This window comes from Anneissia japonica, unplaced genomic scaffold (genome assembly GCF_011630105.1).
Source record: "Anneissia japonica isolate Jap-2015-1 unplaced genomic scaffold, ASM1163010v1 scaffold287834_len5846547_cov211, whole genome shotgun sequence".
Taxonomy (NCBI): Eukaryota; Metazoa; Echinodermata; class Crinoidea; order Comatulida; family Comatulidae; genus Anneissia; species Anneissia japonica.
Genome location: NW_022704992.1, coordinates 2,061,697 through 2,079,373, shown reverse-complemented (window position 1 = coordinate 2,079,373; position 17,677 = coordinate 2,061,697). Strand labels below are relative to the sequence as shown.

The following is a 17,677-nucleotide window of genomic DNA, read 5'->3' as shown; positions in this document are numbered from 1 at the left end:
AATTTGTGCAGCATCTTTATCAAAGTCTTCAACTCCCACGTAAAATCCTGAGAAAAATAACGGAAAGAGGATGTGCTACTTTCATTGTGCAACTTCTCAACAAAAAGCACTGCAGCTGATTGATCATGTTTTGGTTGCGAAAAGATTGAATGAATGGTTTAGCGCCCTCAACATTATTGCGATAGCCTCATCATCAATTTCCCAAGACGCGAATCATCAGAATCGACGAAATCTGAAATCGAGGCGTGGTTCAAGTCGAGGTTTGTGTCTCGTTTTCAATTTTTTTTTCTCCCGCAGTTTGTACATTGTAAACAAACTTTGTTCACGGTCAAGTCAGACTTTAATATGCATTTAATAAAACTGCACATTTCTCTTATTTGTTTGAACTGACTGTATAATAAAGAGAAACAAAGTCAAAGGCTTGTCAATATGGCTGACCGACGAAAGATTTGCATTTTTAGCTCCAGCAGAGGAGTGGGCTGGGCCTGGGTAGGCCTAGGCCCTAGCTAGGGCCTAGGCCTAGGTAGGGCCGTTACTTACTAGGCCTAGGCTTGGCTAGGCCTAGCCTGCTACCCTTGCCTAGAATAGCCTACGGAAGGCCATGGCTAGGCCTAGATCCTGGGTTGTGAATATTTGCTAAAGGCAATTCCTATCCTAGACCTACAGTAAGTAGGCCTAAGTAGTATTATTATTATTTATTTGGGCAGGAATCTCATTTGGTCAGTCCCTGGCTGAGGACCCTGGCCTAGGGCCTAGGCCTATTATTACATCAACCGAACCCATCGACCAACTCCCACTTCAGCAAGCCCAGCTAGCAAACTAGCCTAGGCCTACTGCATACCACTCAATTAAATACCACTCAGCCAATTATCACAAATCACTTTTATTCCTTTTTAATTTAATTATAAGCCTAAAACAGGCCTAGTCCATTTGCAATCATTTCGGAAAAGGAAATCCAAAAACATGAAACCTCAAAATTTAATGTTTAATACAGCTTGCATTTACTGAATGATAACCTCCTCAATTTATAAATAATATCACTTTGTTAGAAAAAGTTCAGAACCGAGCGATAGGAATGTCTGACGAGTCTAAATTACTGTGTGAAGATGAAGACATAGTCAACTCTGCAATAGAGTCCAGAGAGGTCGTCGACCTGAGGACAACAACTGACGAGTCTAAACTGTATGGTGATATAGTCACTACAGGAGAAGTCGTCCAACCGAGGACAACATCTGTAATTGTGTTGAATGAAAATCACAGAGCCCATATCAAGGCGAGCTTCAGTGTTAGTATTGGCCATCATTACAGTATATTTATTTACTTTTTATTTTACAGTACTTGCATATTTTCTGACATTCTTACTCGATTACTTATTTGCAGTATTTTGATATTTTGTATTTTTTTGTTTGCATGTATATATTTATTTCATTGTTTGTTACTCTTAATATTTTATATATCATTTTTGGTTTTTGTTTATGTATACTTCTGAACTGTATTGTCTTCGAAATGACAAAGTTTATAAAAATGATAAATCTCCTTAATTTATGGAAATCTAGTACTGTATACTGTACATGGTTGGTTGATTAGTTTCTTTTATGCGAGTCACACAGAGAATAACCCCCGATATTCCAAACACACATTTTCAGTGGAGTATTTTGGAAAGGTCAGAGATGGATTGACTATTTTTGTCAAAGGATCTGCTCTTGTTTTGAGTGCACAGAATCAGTAGGGTATTCAGTGGGCACATGAAACTTCATAGTGATCATCCGAGAAGAAATACTTTCTTAACATAGTCTCCCAGTCAATAATTTAATAGGCCTCAATGTTGTTGAACATTGAGAACCGGTGTTTCAATCAACATAGCACAGCCATGGATCAACTACATTCGTGGAATTGGACTCTAGTTTTTTTCATGAATTAATTTGTAGTAATGTTCACAATATGAAAATTTCTTCTTAGAATGCCGAAGAGGAAGATAATGATGAAGAGATGGAGGAACCCATACTGATAGATTTACCACACGATAGTAGCAGTGATAAAGATCAAAGGTTAAAAGTTGAAGCTGTGTACACCTATGTACCAATCACTGGAGATAAGAAGATGAGTACAAGTAGTGAGTTTCACAGAAGATTTTATCTTTACAACAAAAAACCCTTTTTGTTCACGAAAATGTTTTTGATTTTTGACTAAAACTGTTGACTTATTGATCTTGATTTTCAAGTGTCATTTTCTTTAAAAACAATTTTTTTAAGGCCTTTTAATAGAATATTTAGATGATTGACAACCACCCCCAAAGAACCATTTATGACATTGATTATTTTCAATATTTGGTAATCATGTGGGGTTCTTAATTATTTTATTCTAGTTATCTCTTGTTCTATTTGTGTATGTCAGATCATTTGAATATTTTTATTATGGGTATATACTTTTATGTTATATGTGACTGATGTTGAATTATGTATTACTGTATTCAAATACTGTATCAATTCAGTGAACAAACTTAATATTGTTATTAATATTTTCCAAATGTAAAGTTTTTAATTATTCAGTTTAATTTACAAATGTTTGAAAACATTTCATTGATAACCAGAAATAATTGAACAATTGAGAAGAATTGTGGCATTGGTAATTCAATAATTGTAATTTATTTGATGTGTTTTACAGGTGTTATTATTCAGCCTGGACAGATACCGATACCCATTAAATTAGTGGAGACAAGCTGCAAGGCTCCCCCAGCAGACTGCCCCCAGTGGGCTGCCAGGCTGAGCGATTGTGAGGTAAGATACATAGGCCACTGTATCACTATGAGCTCTGAGTGATTGAAACCACTAGTAATGTGTGGTGGACTAATAAATGTACATTATTCATAGAATTTGATATAACAAATTCCAAAACAATCATTTTTATAACCTAATTTGCAGAAAATTGGTACATCCTACAGAGGATATGTTGAAAATGATATTGAGCTGGACTTACTATTAACATTCCATAAACAAGAGACAGGGAGTTTCTGGGGTACCCGTCAATCGCCGAGTGCCGAGCGGTCATCTAAACGCCTTATGTGGCGCTCACAGTATGTCCCATATGATGGCGTTCCTTTTGTGAACATGGGTAAGTTGAAATAAACACCAGATCTTCTTAGTACATGACCAAGCCACTATCTTCTGTCTGATCTCCAATGTGTTTGCAAGTGAATTATTTAAAATACTATTTTATTAGTGTAAGTTGATCATGTTAGATATGTAATGCTGTTCACACACTAACCATTTGAATAGACCTCATCACAGACAGATGATTTCTACTTTATAAATATCTTGACTTTTAGTTGTTCTGATTTGTATTTTTTAGGCAGCAGGGCTGTGACAATGGAGTGTCAGTTTGGTCCAAGGAGGAAGAGCAAATCTTGGAAGAGTGGGAGTTCCAAACACTTCAAAACATCATGTCCTGCAAGGTAACTAATTAACATTTATTGACACAATTGATATGCTGCCCTCAGTGGTCCAATGTATCAAATGTTGTGTTTGTATCTATTTACTCAACTTTTTTTATTTTTTACAGAATTCATATAAAGAAGGTGAAAAAGTTTATTCAATATAAAGCGGGCAATGCAAATGATAAGAAAGAACATGATAAAATTTTCCAATCAATTAAAGAGGTCGGAGTTGATCAGGCTCAAGGTGTAGAAAGGTTAGTGATTGTTCAGCTCACACTCCCTCTGTTAGGTTTGACAATGATTTACGACATCTGTATAGCATGATGATTGATCTACCCAGTCCTAGACTGAGAATAAAGAATGCTTTTATTTATAGTATTGTACTAAAATATGTTTTCAACAACATGATCCCTCTTTTGAGATGAGTTTCAAAATGTTATAGTTTCGATCACCTTTAAGCAATAAGTTTGGTTTCTATACAGATTGGAAAAAAACACCTTCTCACTTTACATTGCTTACAAAGATGTAGGTTAAACTAAATTTAGCCACTGCTTGATTTTTTATTCAGATGCTATGTACAATTACCCACAATTCAGGCCCATGATTACCACGAACCAATCACATCTGAAAATGTTCTGCAACCGATGCTGGAGCTGCAACGACAAGAAACACCCCCAGAGGAGCGGATGAATCCAAAAGTTGCTAAGAAAATCCAAGATCTTATGAGTGAAGGCATATCAAATGATTTCCAGATTCGATCCAAGTTAAGGTAATGTGAATATTATGAAAATGAATGGGTTTCAGACATCGATGCATCATTTGCCAAATTTATGTAGCATAATTATAAAAATATATATTTTTGTTCCTTGTCCTCTTTCAAATAGATAGAGAGCAGCTCAGTCTACTTTGTAAATACTTACCTGGTTAAACCGACTAATTGTCCTTTGAAGCCTACCGCAGTTGCGATTCCACCCATTGCAGCTTCAGTCCCTGGTGCTTCCTGTAGAGCCTTTGTGTGCCGATGCCACCGCTTGCCCTTGCAGGTGTGGCAGGCTCCACGGCCAACTCATGGCAGTGATTTCCATGGCTATGCAGGCAGCTCTGCCTGCAGCTTTGCCACTCTGCTGTGGATTGTGACCCTGTGAGGTATGTGTGCGATGTTGATGTCACTACCACCGCCAGTCTACCCATCCCCACTGGACAATTGTTCGGTTTGATTCCTATTGCTCCTCTCCTCATGTTTCAACTGGAGGGCTGAAATGCAAGTACTACAACAGCGCACCGTCTTTCGGATGAGACGCTTAGACCGTTGGTTCCGTGTGCATTGCAGCCCGTGTGCACGTTAAAGAACGCCATACACTATTCGGAAATGAATAGGGGATTGTCAACGGATGTACTGCCCAATCACCACCAGAAGTACCCCACTGGAAATAAGTCTTCTTTAAACTTTTGTGGATTATCCTTGGTGTTTATACCAAATATATCCATCCATCCACCGCAACGGGTGGAGCCGCAACCGCGATTGGCTTTAAAGGACAATTAGTCAGTTTATCTAGGTAAGAATCCACTCATAGACTACCAACATCACCATTGATTAGTGTAGCTTAGTCTGCTAAACTGGTGGTAGCCACTTGTATGTGCATTGAACAGTGGATGTTTTTTACAAAGCTTTGAAACGTGGAGATATTTGTTCTCGGTTCAATCTCTCCTTGTGTATCAGCTGGAGGTTTGAAATGCAAGTTTCAATGGCATACCATACACTCTTTGGAAAAGCTTAAGGCATTGTCTCATGGTGTACTGACCAATTCATCCCCCAGAAAAAAACCCTACTAGAAATATGTCTTCAGACTTTCATGGATTTTCCTTGGTGTATTTCACCCCAAGGTATTCTATCCATCCTTTCCTGCTGGGAATGGTTAAAGTCAATTATATACATGCTATACACCCTTTGAAAAATGTCACATAGTGAAAGACTGTCTTCACAGTTTTTTTATTGACTGGGTTGAATAGACCTTTCCGTTAAGTTCCACCCCTTGGATAATGTTTCTAAGGTCCCAAAAAATGACATTATTAAAACATATGCACATGTGCTTTTTAAACATGCGCATTTTCTTGGCCCTGTTCTGATTGGTCGGTTGTTAAGTTCGATTGACACTGTGGAAAGGTCCATTAGTGAGGTTTGCACTGTGTGTACTCAGATTGAACATATAGTACAAGTGTGATGATAGTGTGGGTAAGATTACACATTGTATCCACACAGTCAGCAAACACAGTGTAAACCCCACCAATTCTGCCCTAGCCAATATAGTCAACACAGTTTGAACACATAGTCTTTGTACACCCATGTTTTAAGTGATAGTCATGCAAAAGTTTGAAATGCTAATTTTAGTCTCTGTGCTCTTAGGCAATATGTTCTGCAAGATCTATTTAAAGCTGAGAAGAGCCCCGATAGACATGATCCCAGGTACTTCCCTACCATCAATAACATTCAAAACTACAAACATGAAATCAACAAAGCTGTTGAAAAGGGAGAACTTATCCTAGAAGTAAGTACAATTTTCTCTACTTATTTTTAAAATAAATAATTATTTTAATAAAATAATATAATTAAATTATGATTTAAGAAATCTATTCTAACTGGGACTGTTTTGGAAAGAAAAGTAGTATTTTCATAATTTAAATAAAAATAATAGTAAATGAGTTGATCTTTAAAAAAGATTTTGTAACACTGCATAATGTTATAAATTTACCATTGCTGTGGAATGATCATGTTTAATTTACTCTATACTTCCATTTTTGTAACACTGCATAATGTTATAAATTTACCATTGCTGTGGAATGATCATGTTTAATTTACTATACTCCCATTTTTGTAACACTGCATAATGTTATAAATTTACCATTGCTGTGGAATGATCATGTTTAATTTACTTTATACTCCCATACTTATATTCCCATTTTTATAAAATTTAAAATACATGTTTCTGATGTATTGTGTTTATAGTAAGCATCTGATCTTTTTCCAGCATAAAGTTGGAATCATTGGAAAGAAAATTGAAGATGAAGATGATGAATTGACATCTTGGATTGAGCCAGCAGGGAAAGTGGAGGATGGTAAGTACCTACAGTACACAACCAGTACCAGTACCTACTCAAAGGTGATTTTTAACTACTTCAGTGTCAATGTTTTTGCCCAGTGAATTTGTAGTTGAGGATGGGGAAAACCTGGGGGTTTTTTTTGTGCAGAGGAAGGGGTGGGGGTGTCTCGAAGCTCTCCAATAGGTAAGATACTGGTTATTGTTATTAGGTAATAAATCCAACAGGACAGTAAGCAGTGGATGATGCCTTTTCAAGTTCAGCCTAATTTCACACTCTCTCATTATTCCTCAAGCCCATTATACATTTTAAGGATGTTGTAAAGTTACTATTTTATTTAAGAAAATTATAATATACTCTATGATTTTGCTGCATTTTAACATGAAGGACTAAACAGGATGAAGTTTGTAAATTTACGGGGTCTATGTCTCATAGAATGTTAATCACTTAATTGATCTTTTTATATGAAATATTCAGTTTTTTAATGTTTTTAACCACTATGAATACACCTTTGATTTATATTCATATTTGTTATGTTACTGTGTTACAGATGCCCACAGCAGTGAAGGCTTAACAGAGTCATCTGCCAATACATTGCTGTCACAGATAAATACAACCAAGGTAACTAACATTCAGTGTCCACTCCCAGGTGGAATTGGATTAGGGAATGTGACCAGTGGCAGCATCAGTGGGGGAAAGGAGGGGATTATATTCTATTAGTAATTTATAGTTTTGTTTATACATTTGATTGATTAAGTCAAGTATCAGTTACACTAATTTAAGGCAGATCTTTTCTGTATCATTTTTCACTTCTTAATTCAATCATTTTGTAGACAACCAAGAGCAATATCGTAACCTGCACTGAAGTTTCAGACAGTGACACAACCAACAGCCAATCAAGTAGCCTGTTACCAATGATGGAGTCTGAAAACAACCAATCAAATAGCTTGTTACAAGACAGTGGGGCAGAATCTTTACTCAGTGAAATGCAAAACAACCAATCAGTAATTGAGTCAGCTGATGACAATGACAGATCCTCACCAATCAAATGAGAACGATCCATGCAGATAGAAATGTTTTATAAACTTATCTTTTTTACTTTTATAAAATTTTATAATATAGCAATATTAAACCCATTATAGGGCTGCAATATATTTCATGCTTAATTATTTAATCATTGGATTTGCAAAGGCTTTCAGTAAAAATTGTGATTCAAGGCTGGTTAAAAGATTGCATACTTGGTAATTGGTCAAGGCACTTTACAGTTCATTAACTGTCAATAATGCACCTTGTCCCAAGTCCCAATTTAGGTGTTATCAGCTATATAGAACCAAGAACCTTGTATTCAACTCTAGCCAGGAATATACGGTAGATAAAATTGGTTTATCCTGATTATGTAGAATATTCCGTGTGAGTGAAGTGACTTGAACATATAAACGATTATGTATCCAATGACCAGCAATCGATGAGAGCAAAAGCGGCTTTGAAATTTTGGCAAAAAATTGATACACATATGTTACACAAATCCAGTATGATCTGATTATTTCCAATGCATAATAAATGTATAAACAATTTCTAAGTTCTTTTCATTGATTTTTGTATACTGCACAATTAAGGGGTTTTTTTTATTACGTTTTTTTACCAGACTTGATACACAACATGATAGGAATTCACCAGTGATAGATAATAAGTCTTCCTTCATCAACTTATTGAGGTCGAATGTGCCATTGACGAAACACCAATCACCAAATTGATTGAGGACATTATTGTCTAAAGTGCCTTTTTCTAATTTTGCCCAACAGCAGTGTTATGAAATACTTAAAGATATACCATCTGTCATAAAATGTAGAAAGACATTTTTTTTATATCGATTAAAATACTAAATAATGTATTACCTCATAGTTACCAACCGTCTCGCATCTTAAAGTGATTTTGGATGAAACACGCATTTAGCAGAACACATGTGTGATCATAAATTTGTCACACATTTAGCACACGTCTATGCACACGAATTCAGGGGAAAATGTTTTTTGAAATCAGAAGAAATTGGTTTTATTAAAATATTTAAAAACGGTCATGCAGGAACTTGAGTCATTAGAGAGCTTTCGTTAACTCGTTCGAGAATCGGTTCACCAAGGAAATTTATCTTTTTCGACCAAAATAACTCAGCCAACCATGCACTTAGTAGAATATAGGATGCGCGTGCGGTCTTGCGTGTACATTGTCACAACCAACCATTCATTATGTGACTAAACACGTCACCTTGGTTCTGGCCCAGGACCTCGGCGGTGGCCCTAGTGGCCGCCCCCCCCCCCTCCGAACCAACTGGTGTAGTCACGCATTTCATTTGGTAACCACCTGCCGAGGAAAACATGTAAACCAAATGTGCTATCCTGATTTGCACTTTCGATTTCCCTAAATTGATTATCAGACAATTTAAGGGGTCTATGCAAAAAGTAGGAACTGTGTTAAGAAAAATGTATCATTGTAAGTTTATAAACTGAGCCCACTTAACTAATTCAAATCATTCTGTAATGAGTTTATGATATTGATTATAATGGCTGTGTCGAATGCAGTGGGACACGTCTTTGAGTATGTTGTGCATGAAATATGCACATTTAACACTGAAACTATTGTATCATATTACGGAGGTATTCCAACAATTAACTATGGAAGGCTGCAAGGTCAACCTCTAAGTTTTCAGTCACCCTTTTGCCATCGGGGTGCCAGTACAGAAAGTCCGCTCTTAATGGAATTTCAATTATGACTTCTCAAGACCTCCATCCTATTCAGTGTTAATTAGCTTACATTGCAACTCCTATTCATTTTTTTGTTACTTATAATATTATTTAATATTTCTATTTCATTTTTTTATTATTTACAATTTAAAATTAATGAAGTAAACTCTTATGATCCAAGGATTGTCATTTGTGCTATCATAATAATAATAGATGGATTTATATCTGTCTCTTATACACATCTAGATGTGTATAAGAGACAGGTAGAAACTGTGTTAAGAAAAATGTACCATTGTAAGTTTATAACTGAGCCCACTTAACTAATTCAAATCATTCTGTAATGAGTTTATGATATTGATTATAATGGCTGTGTCGAATGCAGCGGGACACGTCTTTGAGTATGTTGTGCATGAAATATGCACATTTAACACTGAAACTATTGTATCATATTATGGAGGTATTCCAACAATTAACTATGAAAGGCTGCAAGGTCAACCTCTAAGTTTTCAGTCACCCTTTTGTCAAGTTTATCAAATGTCAATTCTGGTTAATGAAGGCATCTCGCACTAACCAAGCAAACTTAACAACTGCTTATGAACGAAGTCTGTTAATGTAGATGGATAAATAATTACTATAGAACCAGTGGTGGTTCAAGAGAAGGGAAAATAAGCTGTCCGACAGGGTCTGGATTTCTGAAGGAGAAGACCAGCGGGGGTGAAGCCCTGTTGGGGCCTGAAAAACCTTTGAAATGTGTTATTTTCAGCTGTTCTGAGAAATTTTAGCATATATTTTACCAACGAAAATGAATTGTAAAAGAAAACAAAATTAGCCTTCTTGGTCCGATGGTACGCGACCGACGTTAATTGGTTGATTCCTCTTGTTGAAAATGTAAACACTCTGAGCGCGCCTTCGTATGATTGGTTACAGTAGGACCAAAAGGTAGTACTGCATTAATTATACGCACACACATAATAATGCGTGATGACGCGACGCATCCATGGCAGTTATTACTTTCCTGTGCGAATTAAGTACAGCGTGTCACTTATCTGATATTTCCAGCACTTTTATATCAATAGACCAAGTGCCCTTAGTGATTTCCAAGCAACGCACAGTTTACTGTTTCAATTGTTTGCCCACGAATCACGAAGTCCAGTAAAAAATTTAATGAATAGAGAGTTGAAGTTCAACAATCATTACGTTGCACTACAGTGCTCAAAACCAGCAATTCCCCGTGGGATATATCTATAACCGAAAGCGTACCACTTACCTTTTTATGATGGTTTCTACTGTATGCAGTGGTGCTGGTGAATGGAGTGTGGAGTTAATAACTGAGTGAAACTTATGGCCTATGTAAGTTGTATTTATTGTATTAATTATAAAATGCTTTCTAAACGAGTACATATACTAAACCTTTAAGCTAACTTATGGTTTAAAAATACCATGCCGACGTGGTTATATGAAATCACTAATTTGGATGGCACAGAAACTACGAGATCTTAATCGTTTATGGTTTATAATACTTCATCATGAGTTTCGCCAGGATTTCTAGCTATGCAATTTTCTCATTTCATTTAATTCAATCCACCAATTACTCATAAAGTAATCGGCCTAATATATTTTCAACGGGGTCGAAAGTACAGCACACCAACTGTTTGTTATCGCAATAAAAAAAAAAGATACATTCCATGAACGAATTTAATTTCTGACTGGTAAAAGGCCTACCCCCCAGTTGTTAATTGTTTCATAAAATAATGGCGGAAGATAGGTAAAGCCTACTGTAGTATTTTGTTGGCTCTAAGAGCACAATAGCACAATAAGCATTGCTTGTTATCCAAAATATTCCATCAAGTGTAGGTTAAGTTAGATACGATAAAGATCAATAATTCGGGTTTCACACGTTTTGCTGCATTCTTGCCAATTACCATGCAATACAATAACTTAAGTCCATTACTCTACGATGAAATTTTAATTGAAATCTAATATCTTAATTGTTTAAGTACATAAAGAGAACAATTCAAAATCTTCAATTTTATATATCACGGACAATGTTAATGTTAAGTTGTAGGTCGAGGAACGGGAACAAATATACTGTAGTGTAGTTTAAAATTGTGTGTGCTCATCATATAAAGGAGGCATTTATTCGAATAAGATTCGGTGACCGCATTGACCCTACAAGGGTACAGTATGTCGCTCGCATTCAGGTTGTCAAATATTTCAAACGTAATTTATTATAGCTTTTTATGTTGAAACAATCTCCCACGTAGTAAATGGCGGGACCGAATTACCACACAACCAACCACAACGACCATCATGTGTTACTGTCTCTTATACACATCTAGATGTGTATAAGATACATACATATATATATATATGTATATATACTATATATATATATATATATATATATATATATATAATATAATGTAATGTAATGTTGTAACTCACAGATTCCTCTTTATACCCTTTGGGATTTATTCGGTGTAATCACAAAGGATAGCCCACGAAAGTCTAGAGGAAGACTTGTTTCCAGTGGGGTCATTCTGGTGGTGATTGGACAGTACACTGGGAGACAATCCCCTACTCTTTTCCGAAGAGTGTACTGTGTTCTTTAACGTGCACATGGGCCATAAATTCACACGGGACCAACGGCTTAAACGTCTCATCCGAAAGTCGGTGCGCTATGTAACTTGTATTTTGGCCCTCTAACTGAAACACAAGGAGAGGCAGCGATGGGAATTGAACCGGGGACCTACAGATCTCCACGGTTCAGCGGACACACAGTGACTACCACCAGATTAGCCGAATTTAAAATTATATATATATATGAATGTAATTATATATATAGGCCTATATATAGGCCTACATTCCTAAAATATATTTATATAGGCCCTATTATACATTCATAAAAGAAGAGCGCCCCCATTTACCTTATCACAATCTACTGTAACTTTCAATGACAATACGTAGTATATTTTTTTATATAACAATAACAACAAAAAAAAAGAAGAAGACTGAGAAAGCATTAAAAATATATATATATATATAGAACATGCTTGTCTTCACGTCCTGGGTTCAATTCCTGTGACCAAATTACTAAAACAACTTCACTTCATAAGTCCCATTATTATTATAATTTTTTTTTTTTTAGTGTTGTATTATAAACAGCGCTGTGAGATATGTATGTACATAACTCTCCAATTACATGATGGGATATTATAGGCCTCTTTATGAGGCTTAGGGAGTAGGCCTATAGATGTTTTTAGTCAGAGTGTGAAACGCTTGTGAGAGAACCTAGGACCATAGGATTGAAAGGCAGGCATCTTAACCACCAACCCATTGTTATGGAATTACTCGTCAGAAAAGCAGGCTTTCAGGCTACGTAGCCACAGGGGGACTCTTGTTAACATACTCCCTGGTATCCATGGCAATACATTTTCGTTACCATGGGAATAAAGTGTGCGTCCGTATCTTGGATATGATAATTGTATCCTTGGTAATTGTTAGATGCTATATTTAAAAGAAAAGATAGGCCTATATAATCTTAAGCGGGCCAACCCCTTTAACACCATCGCATATAGTATTTGAGTAGGATTGTATACATATGCCTTCATTCAATAGACCTTAAGAAAGAGAAAGGCTTAAAGACCGTCATGGGACATAGGGCTTTGTTGCTTCAAAAGATTTCAGTCCTTTTGTCAGTATGTGTACACGCCGCAGTGACTTTTGTAAGATTTATCTATCCGGTATACGAGTTATGGTCAAACTAGACAATTACTCTATTAAACCAGGCTACGCTATGCGTGGATACTGTATACTACAATTTCCTCTCTAAATTTCATTGTAAACCAATTAGTCAAGATGTAGGCCTGCTACTATAAGAGAGATGTTGGCCAACAGACAATCGTTTATCAGGTTTGTTGAGTTATTGTGCTTTTTAATACCTAGGTTTATTACATTGTAAAGGATGTTTTTCGTTCAAGATATTGGCACAATAGTTCGTTGTCTGCTGGTATACACCATCGTACGCGGGCATTACATTTGAATTAGACAAAAGTCCAATGTATTCACCCCCCCCCCCCCCCCCCCACATATGCTTACTCGCAGTTTGCTACATCATTCCCTTTCCCTTGGTTTTTTTTTTTTTTCTAAATGCTAGGTAGTTTTAAAGCAATTCCACATAAGTGGTACACCCCTATACTCGAAATTCAATTCTCACAACCATAATTTGTTTCCGCCCGACCATAGGATTGAAAGGCAGGCATCTTAACCACCAACCCACTATTGTTATGGAATTACTCGTCAGAAAAGCAGGCTTTCAGGCCACGTAGCCACAGGGGGACTCTTGTTAACATGCTCCCTGGTATCCATGGCAATACATGTTCGTTACCATGGGAATAAAGTGTGCGTCCGTATCTTGGATATGATAATTGTATCCTTGGTAATTGTTAGATGCTATATTTAAAAGAAAAGATAGGCCTATATAATCTTAAGCGGACCAACCCCTTTAACACCATTGTATATAGTATTTGAGTAGGATTGTATACATATGCCTTCCTTCAATAGACCTTAAGAAAGAGAAAGGCTTAAAGACCGTCATGGGACATAGGGCTTTGTTGCTTCAAAAGATTTCAGTCCTTTTGTCAGTATGTGTACACGCCGCAGTGGCTTTTGTAAGATTTATCTTTGCTAATATAAGAGAGATGTTGGCCAACAGGCAATCGTTTATCAGGTTTGTTGAGTTATTGTGCTTTTTAATACCTAGGTTTATTACATTGTAAAGGATGTTTTTCGTTCAAGATATTGGCACAATAGTTCGTTGTCTGCTGGTATACACCTTCGTACGCGGGCATTACATTTGAATTAGACAAAAGTCCAATGTATTCACGTATTCCCCCCCCCCCCCCCCCCCCCACATATGCTTACTCGCAGTTTGCTACATCATTCCCTTTCCCTTGGTTTTTTTTTTCTAAATGCTAGGTAGTTTTAAAGCAATTCCACATAAGTGGTACACTCCTATACTCGAAATTCAAATGTTCTCACAACCATAATTTGTTTCCGCCCAAAAGTCGCCGGAGTTCCCACGAGCTAAATACGCGTCCGCACTGAGACGACGCCATGAATCCCGAAGAGGAGTCTAAACTCCCCGACCTCGGGGAAGCCTAGCCGATCCTCACCCCCACCCCACCCCCGGTCGGAAGAAAAATTAAATTTATTGGATAATTTTTGTATTAAAAAACAATTAAATTTGTGTTAATTATGGGATTCTTTATCTAAAAATTATAATTTGATAGAAAACCATGCGTGTTAATGATCCCCCTGTCGAGGAAGAAAAGGCGCCACCACTGATACGATCGCAATAGTATACCGTACAGCACCTCGCACATACGTTAGCACTGTTGCACTAATCAGTTTTCAATCCCTAAAATTGGACAGCTTCCTAGGCAGTTTGAATTGTACTTTTGGTGCTCGAGATTTGATTTTTCCACGACGACCTTGCTGGAAATTCCCAAACATGAGGGTCTAGGCCTAGGCTTTATACTCGATAGAATCAGAACGTCAAATTTGCCATAATATTGAGCACTGTTTCTATGATTTGTTTGTATGTTCAAAAAGTAGGCCTAGGTCCTGGTTAAACTGCTGCTAACTTTACAAGTCGTTTAACGTTTGGCAAGTCTTTGGTAACAAGTGTAATCGTTTCAATTATGAAAACATGAATATTCATCTTTAAAAAGTAAATTTGACACAAAAAATATATTCTTCTTTTATTATTTTTAGGTCATTGGCTTCAGAAGGCCCAGACAGTAAATCCGGTACTTCCAATATGTTCGCTGATACAACACACCTCTCCTCCACCAGACCAAAAATGCAATTTGATGGTAACTCAGGGATATTCTACCAGGGCCGTTCAAAAACTACTTTTTCGACAAAAAACGCTAGTGAGTTGAAGTGCAATTTATCTAAAACAGGAAATCGCACATGTCAATATGGCTTCAGTAAATCAAGCATTTATCCGTTTGGAAAAAAAGCCTCTTCCCATGTGTATATTAGCGATGGACTTTTATGTCGAGATTTGGCGATCAGAAGTTTGGGCAGCAATCCTAAACTATGTCAAAGGCAACGAACTTTATGTCATGCTAGACCAAGACCCAGATCTTTACCGACAGACCTAGAGCTTGAATCTTTCTTACCTGTCATTGGACAACAAAGCAATGTATTTGGAAGAGAGGAGACCGTAATGACACCATCCAAAGAAGGATATCATCCAAGAAGCAATTCTCCAACTTATCGCACTTTGATAGAGACGAAAGAAATTCTTGTTCTCGAGTTATGCAAAAAATTGCGCGAAATACGACGAGATTTGGATGGAATAAAAGCGCGCAAGAATTCGGCAGTGATTATTGAGCGCCCGATTCCGTCTGAAACTGGTGATGCATTTGACGTCAATGATTGGTACATTAAAATGTATGATGTATTACAAGATGGTGAGTTTATGGTTAAAGAACCACTTAACGTAGAGGATGTTGATCACGGCGCTGGTGAGCCAGAGACTTTAGTATTTGACAATGCGATCCCCGAAATGCGACTTAATTTCTCTGCCGAATATTTACGTGCACATATAAATGACCACGAAATCATTGGGATGAATGTTGAAGAAGTGGAAAAACGAATAAGGGAGATACGAAATATGGAGTTGAGCAAAAAGAAAAAAGTTTGGGATGTCCCCATTGGTACTCCGCCAGAACTCTTTTCCCAGAGGAAGACGAAATCAAGGAAGATAGCATGGAAACCAAAGCCTAAACGTAGGCCTAAAGACTTACCGGTAGTTCTACCTCAAGTTAAAAAGACTAAATTTAAGGTCAGTAAATCAAATACAAAAAATGACTCCCCAGCGAATTACGTTCTTTCGCCAATTTTAGTGATTACTGAGAATGATTTGAACAATGAAGAGCCTATAGCGAAATCTGTGAAGAAACCAGAAGTTATTGAGCATAAGCAACCACAACAGACACCAACATCTCCAGAGATTAACAATAACATTGAATCTGAAGTCAGTACAGAGAAGACACCATTAATTCCAGAGATTATTGGCCATGTGAAGCAATTCGATAACCCGAAAGAAAAACCTACCAATCGCAGTGGCACTGGTCCTGCTTCATCAGTTCTCAAGAACGATTTGAATGAGTTATCACCCCTATCACAACGTCTTATAGGATCTTCAATAAAACCCAAGATTATCGAAGATGTTGTGCCTCAAGTAGCAGTGGAAAAAAAGAAACCTTTGACAGAAAAAGAAAAGTTCCTTGTGATGCGGAAACGGATGGAGGAACGTAAGGCAGCACAGATGAAGAAGAAAGAGTCTTACCGAGATATTTCTATGCTAGGCCTACGTTTTGATAAGCAACGGGAACGGCGAGGTAAACTTGGAAACATAATATCTTCTAAGATTGATAGTATGTTAGCATTTGGGGATGACGATGAAGACGAGGATGATGACGACGAAAGCATAATAGACACGGATGAAGAACTGGAACTTAAAAACTTACCTGCTTGAAAACAATAAAAACAATTTAAATTGCCAAATGTCACCGAGAGGTTATTTTATCAGTACAGTATTTAAAACGTATAATTTATATTATATATTTTGAGTGATGTTTTAATATCGCTAACTAAGTTTGCTGCAGACGTCGTTTAATACTTTGGAACTTGTATTGTGTTTTTATTGTAACAGGTAGAGAGGATTTTGGCGATACCATGAAATAGAATACCGTGCAATATTTGATTGGTGTTGCATCCATGTTTTATTTATATAGTACATTATATATATATAAATTTATATATATATATATATCATATATATCATATATTATATACCGTATGTATATATATTATATATTCTATATATTATACATATAATATATGTAGGCTATATATATAGCCTATGTTTATTACATATATATGTCTATATATAAATATATATAAATAAATATATTATACGTTCTTGCTTCAGATGTGTATAAGAGACAGCAACAGTAGTTCGTTCATTGTGTTCTACTTCTCTGCCTAATAAAATGGCAACAGCTCCCTATTCGCCTCTATATCTCATATTATCACCGTCATTGTCATAATAATAATCATCATCATTGGCTTGGATGGTGGTTAAAATATAAAATACCTCACCTATACTAAACTAGGAGTGATGCTTTGCCCTACCTGACGTGTTATCTTACCGAATACTCAGTACGCCCCAAATACTAGCGAAAAAAAAATCGCAAGTGATTCGAGTGGGAATCGAACCCACGACCTCCATCGTGGCCTGATGTCTTAACTACTAGATCACCGAGCTTGCGCTAGGCAAATAGTGATGAATTCGATCCCAAATAGCAGCGGGTACTGCAAATGCTACTCCGAT

General features: G+C 36.7%; 2 protein-coding genes across 7 annotated transcripts; both read left to right on the top strand.

Annotated features, from left to right (window-relative positions):
- The first annotated feature begins 70 nt into the window (after nucleotides 1–70).
- LOC117105099 (calcium-responsive transcription factor-like) lies at nucleotides 71–8,108 on the top strand. Of its 3 annotated transcripts, none has more exons than XM_033246142.1 (12): nucleotides 71–260; nucleotides 1,050–1,285; nucleotides 1,960–2,113; nucleotides 2,665–2,777; nucleotides 2,922–3,111; nucleotides 3,349–3,451; nucleotides 3,559–3,687; nucleotides 4,002–4,202; nucleotides 5,838–5,979; nucleotides 6,460–6,547; nucleotides 7,080–7,150; nucleotides 7,363–8,108. In XM_033246142.1, the coding sequence occupies exons 1-12, from the start codon at nucleotides 71–73 to the stop codon at nucleotides 7,579–7,581; spliced, it is 1,836 nt and encodes a 611-aa protein (XP_033102033.1). In that variant the 3' UTR covers nucleotides 7,582–8,108. The 3 variants fall into 3 exon arrangements, with proteins under 3 accessions (XP_033102033.1, XP_033102035.1, XP_033102034.1); XM_033246144.1 differs by lacking the exon at nucleotides 71–260 and adding an exon at nucleotides 311–665; XM_033246143.1 differs by lacking the exon at nucleotides 71–260 and adding an exon at nucleotides 311–669.
- Nucleotides 8,109–10,266: 2,158 nt separating this feature from the next.
- Nucleotides 10,267–17,042, top strand: LOC117104954. Of its 4 annotated transcripts, none has more exons than XR_004444840.1 (2): nucleotides 10,267–10,617; nucleotides 11,532–11,585. XR_004444840.1 is itself a non-coding variant. In XM_033245915.1 (2 exons), coding segments are annotated over exons 1-2 (1,779 nt in total). In that variant the 5' UTR covers nucleotides 10,283–10,615; the 3' UTR covers nucleotides 16,820–17,042. The 4 variants fall into 4 exon arrangements, 3 of the variants coding, with proteins under 3 accessions (XP_033101806.1, XP_033101804.1, XP_033101805.1); XM_033245915.1 differs by lacking the exon at nucleotides 11,532–11,585 and adding an exon at nucleotides 15,043–17,042 and having other exon boundaries at nucleotides 10,283–10,617; XM_033245913.1 differs by lacking the exons at nucleotides 10,267–10,617; nucleotides 11,532–11,585 and adding exons at nucleotides 13,051–13,179; nucleotides 15,043–17,042.
- The last annotated feature ends 635 nt before the right edge of the window (nucleotides 17,043–17,677 follow it).

Coding starts and splice junctions, on each gene's coding strand:
- LOC117105099 (XM_033246142.1), top strand. CDS start 71: ATGTGCTACTTTCATTGTGCAACTTCTCAACAAAAAGCACTGCAGCTG. Junction 1,286..1,959: donor ATATCAAGGCGAGCTTCAGT/GTTAGTATTGGC, acceptor ATTTCTTCTTAG/AATGCCGAAGAGGAAGATAA. Junction 3,452..3,558: donor AAAACATCATGTCCTGCAAG/GTAACTAATTAA, acceptor TATTTTTTACAG/AATTCATATAAAGAAGGTGA.
- LOC117104954 (XM_033245913.1), top strand. CDS start 13,151: ATGTTGGCCAACAGACAATCGTTTATCAG. Junction 13,180..15,042: donor AACAGACAATCGTTTATCAG/GTTTGTTGAGTT, acceptor TATTATTTTTAG/GTCATTGGCTTCAGAAGGCC.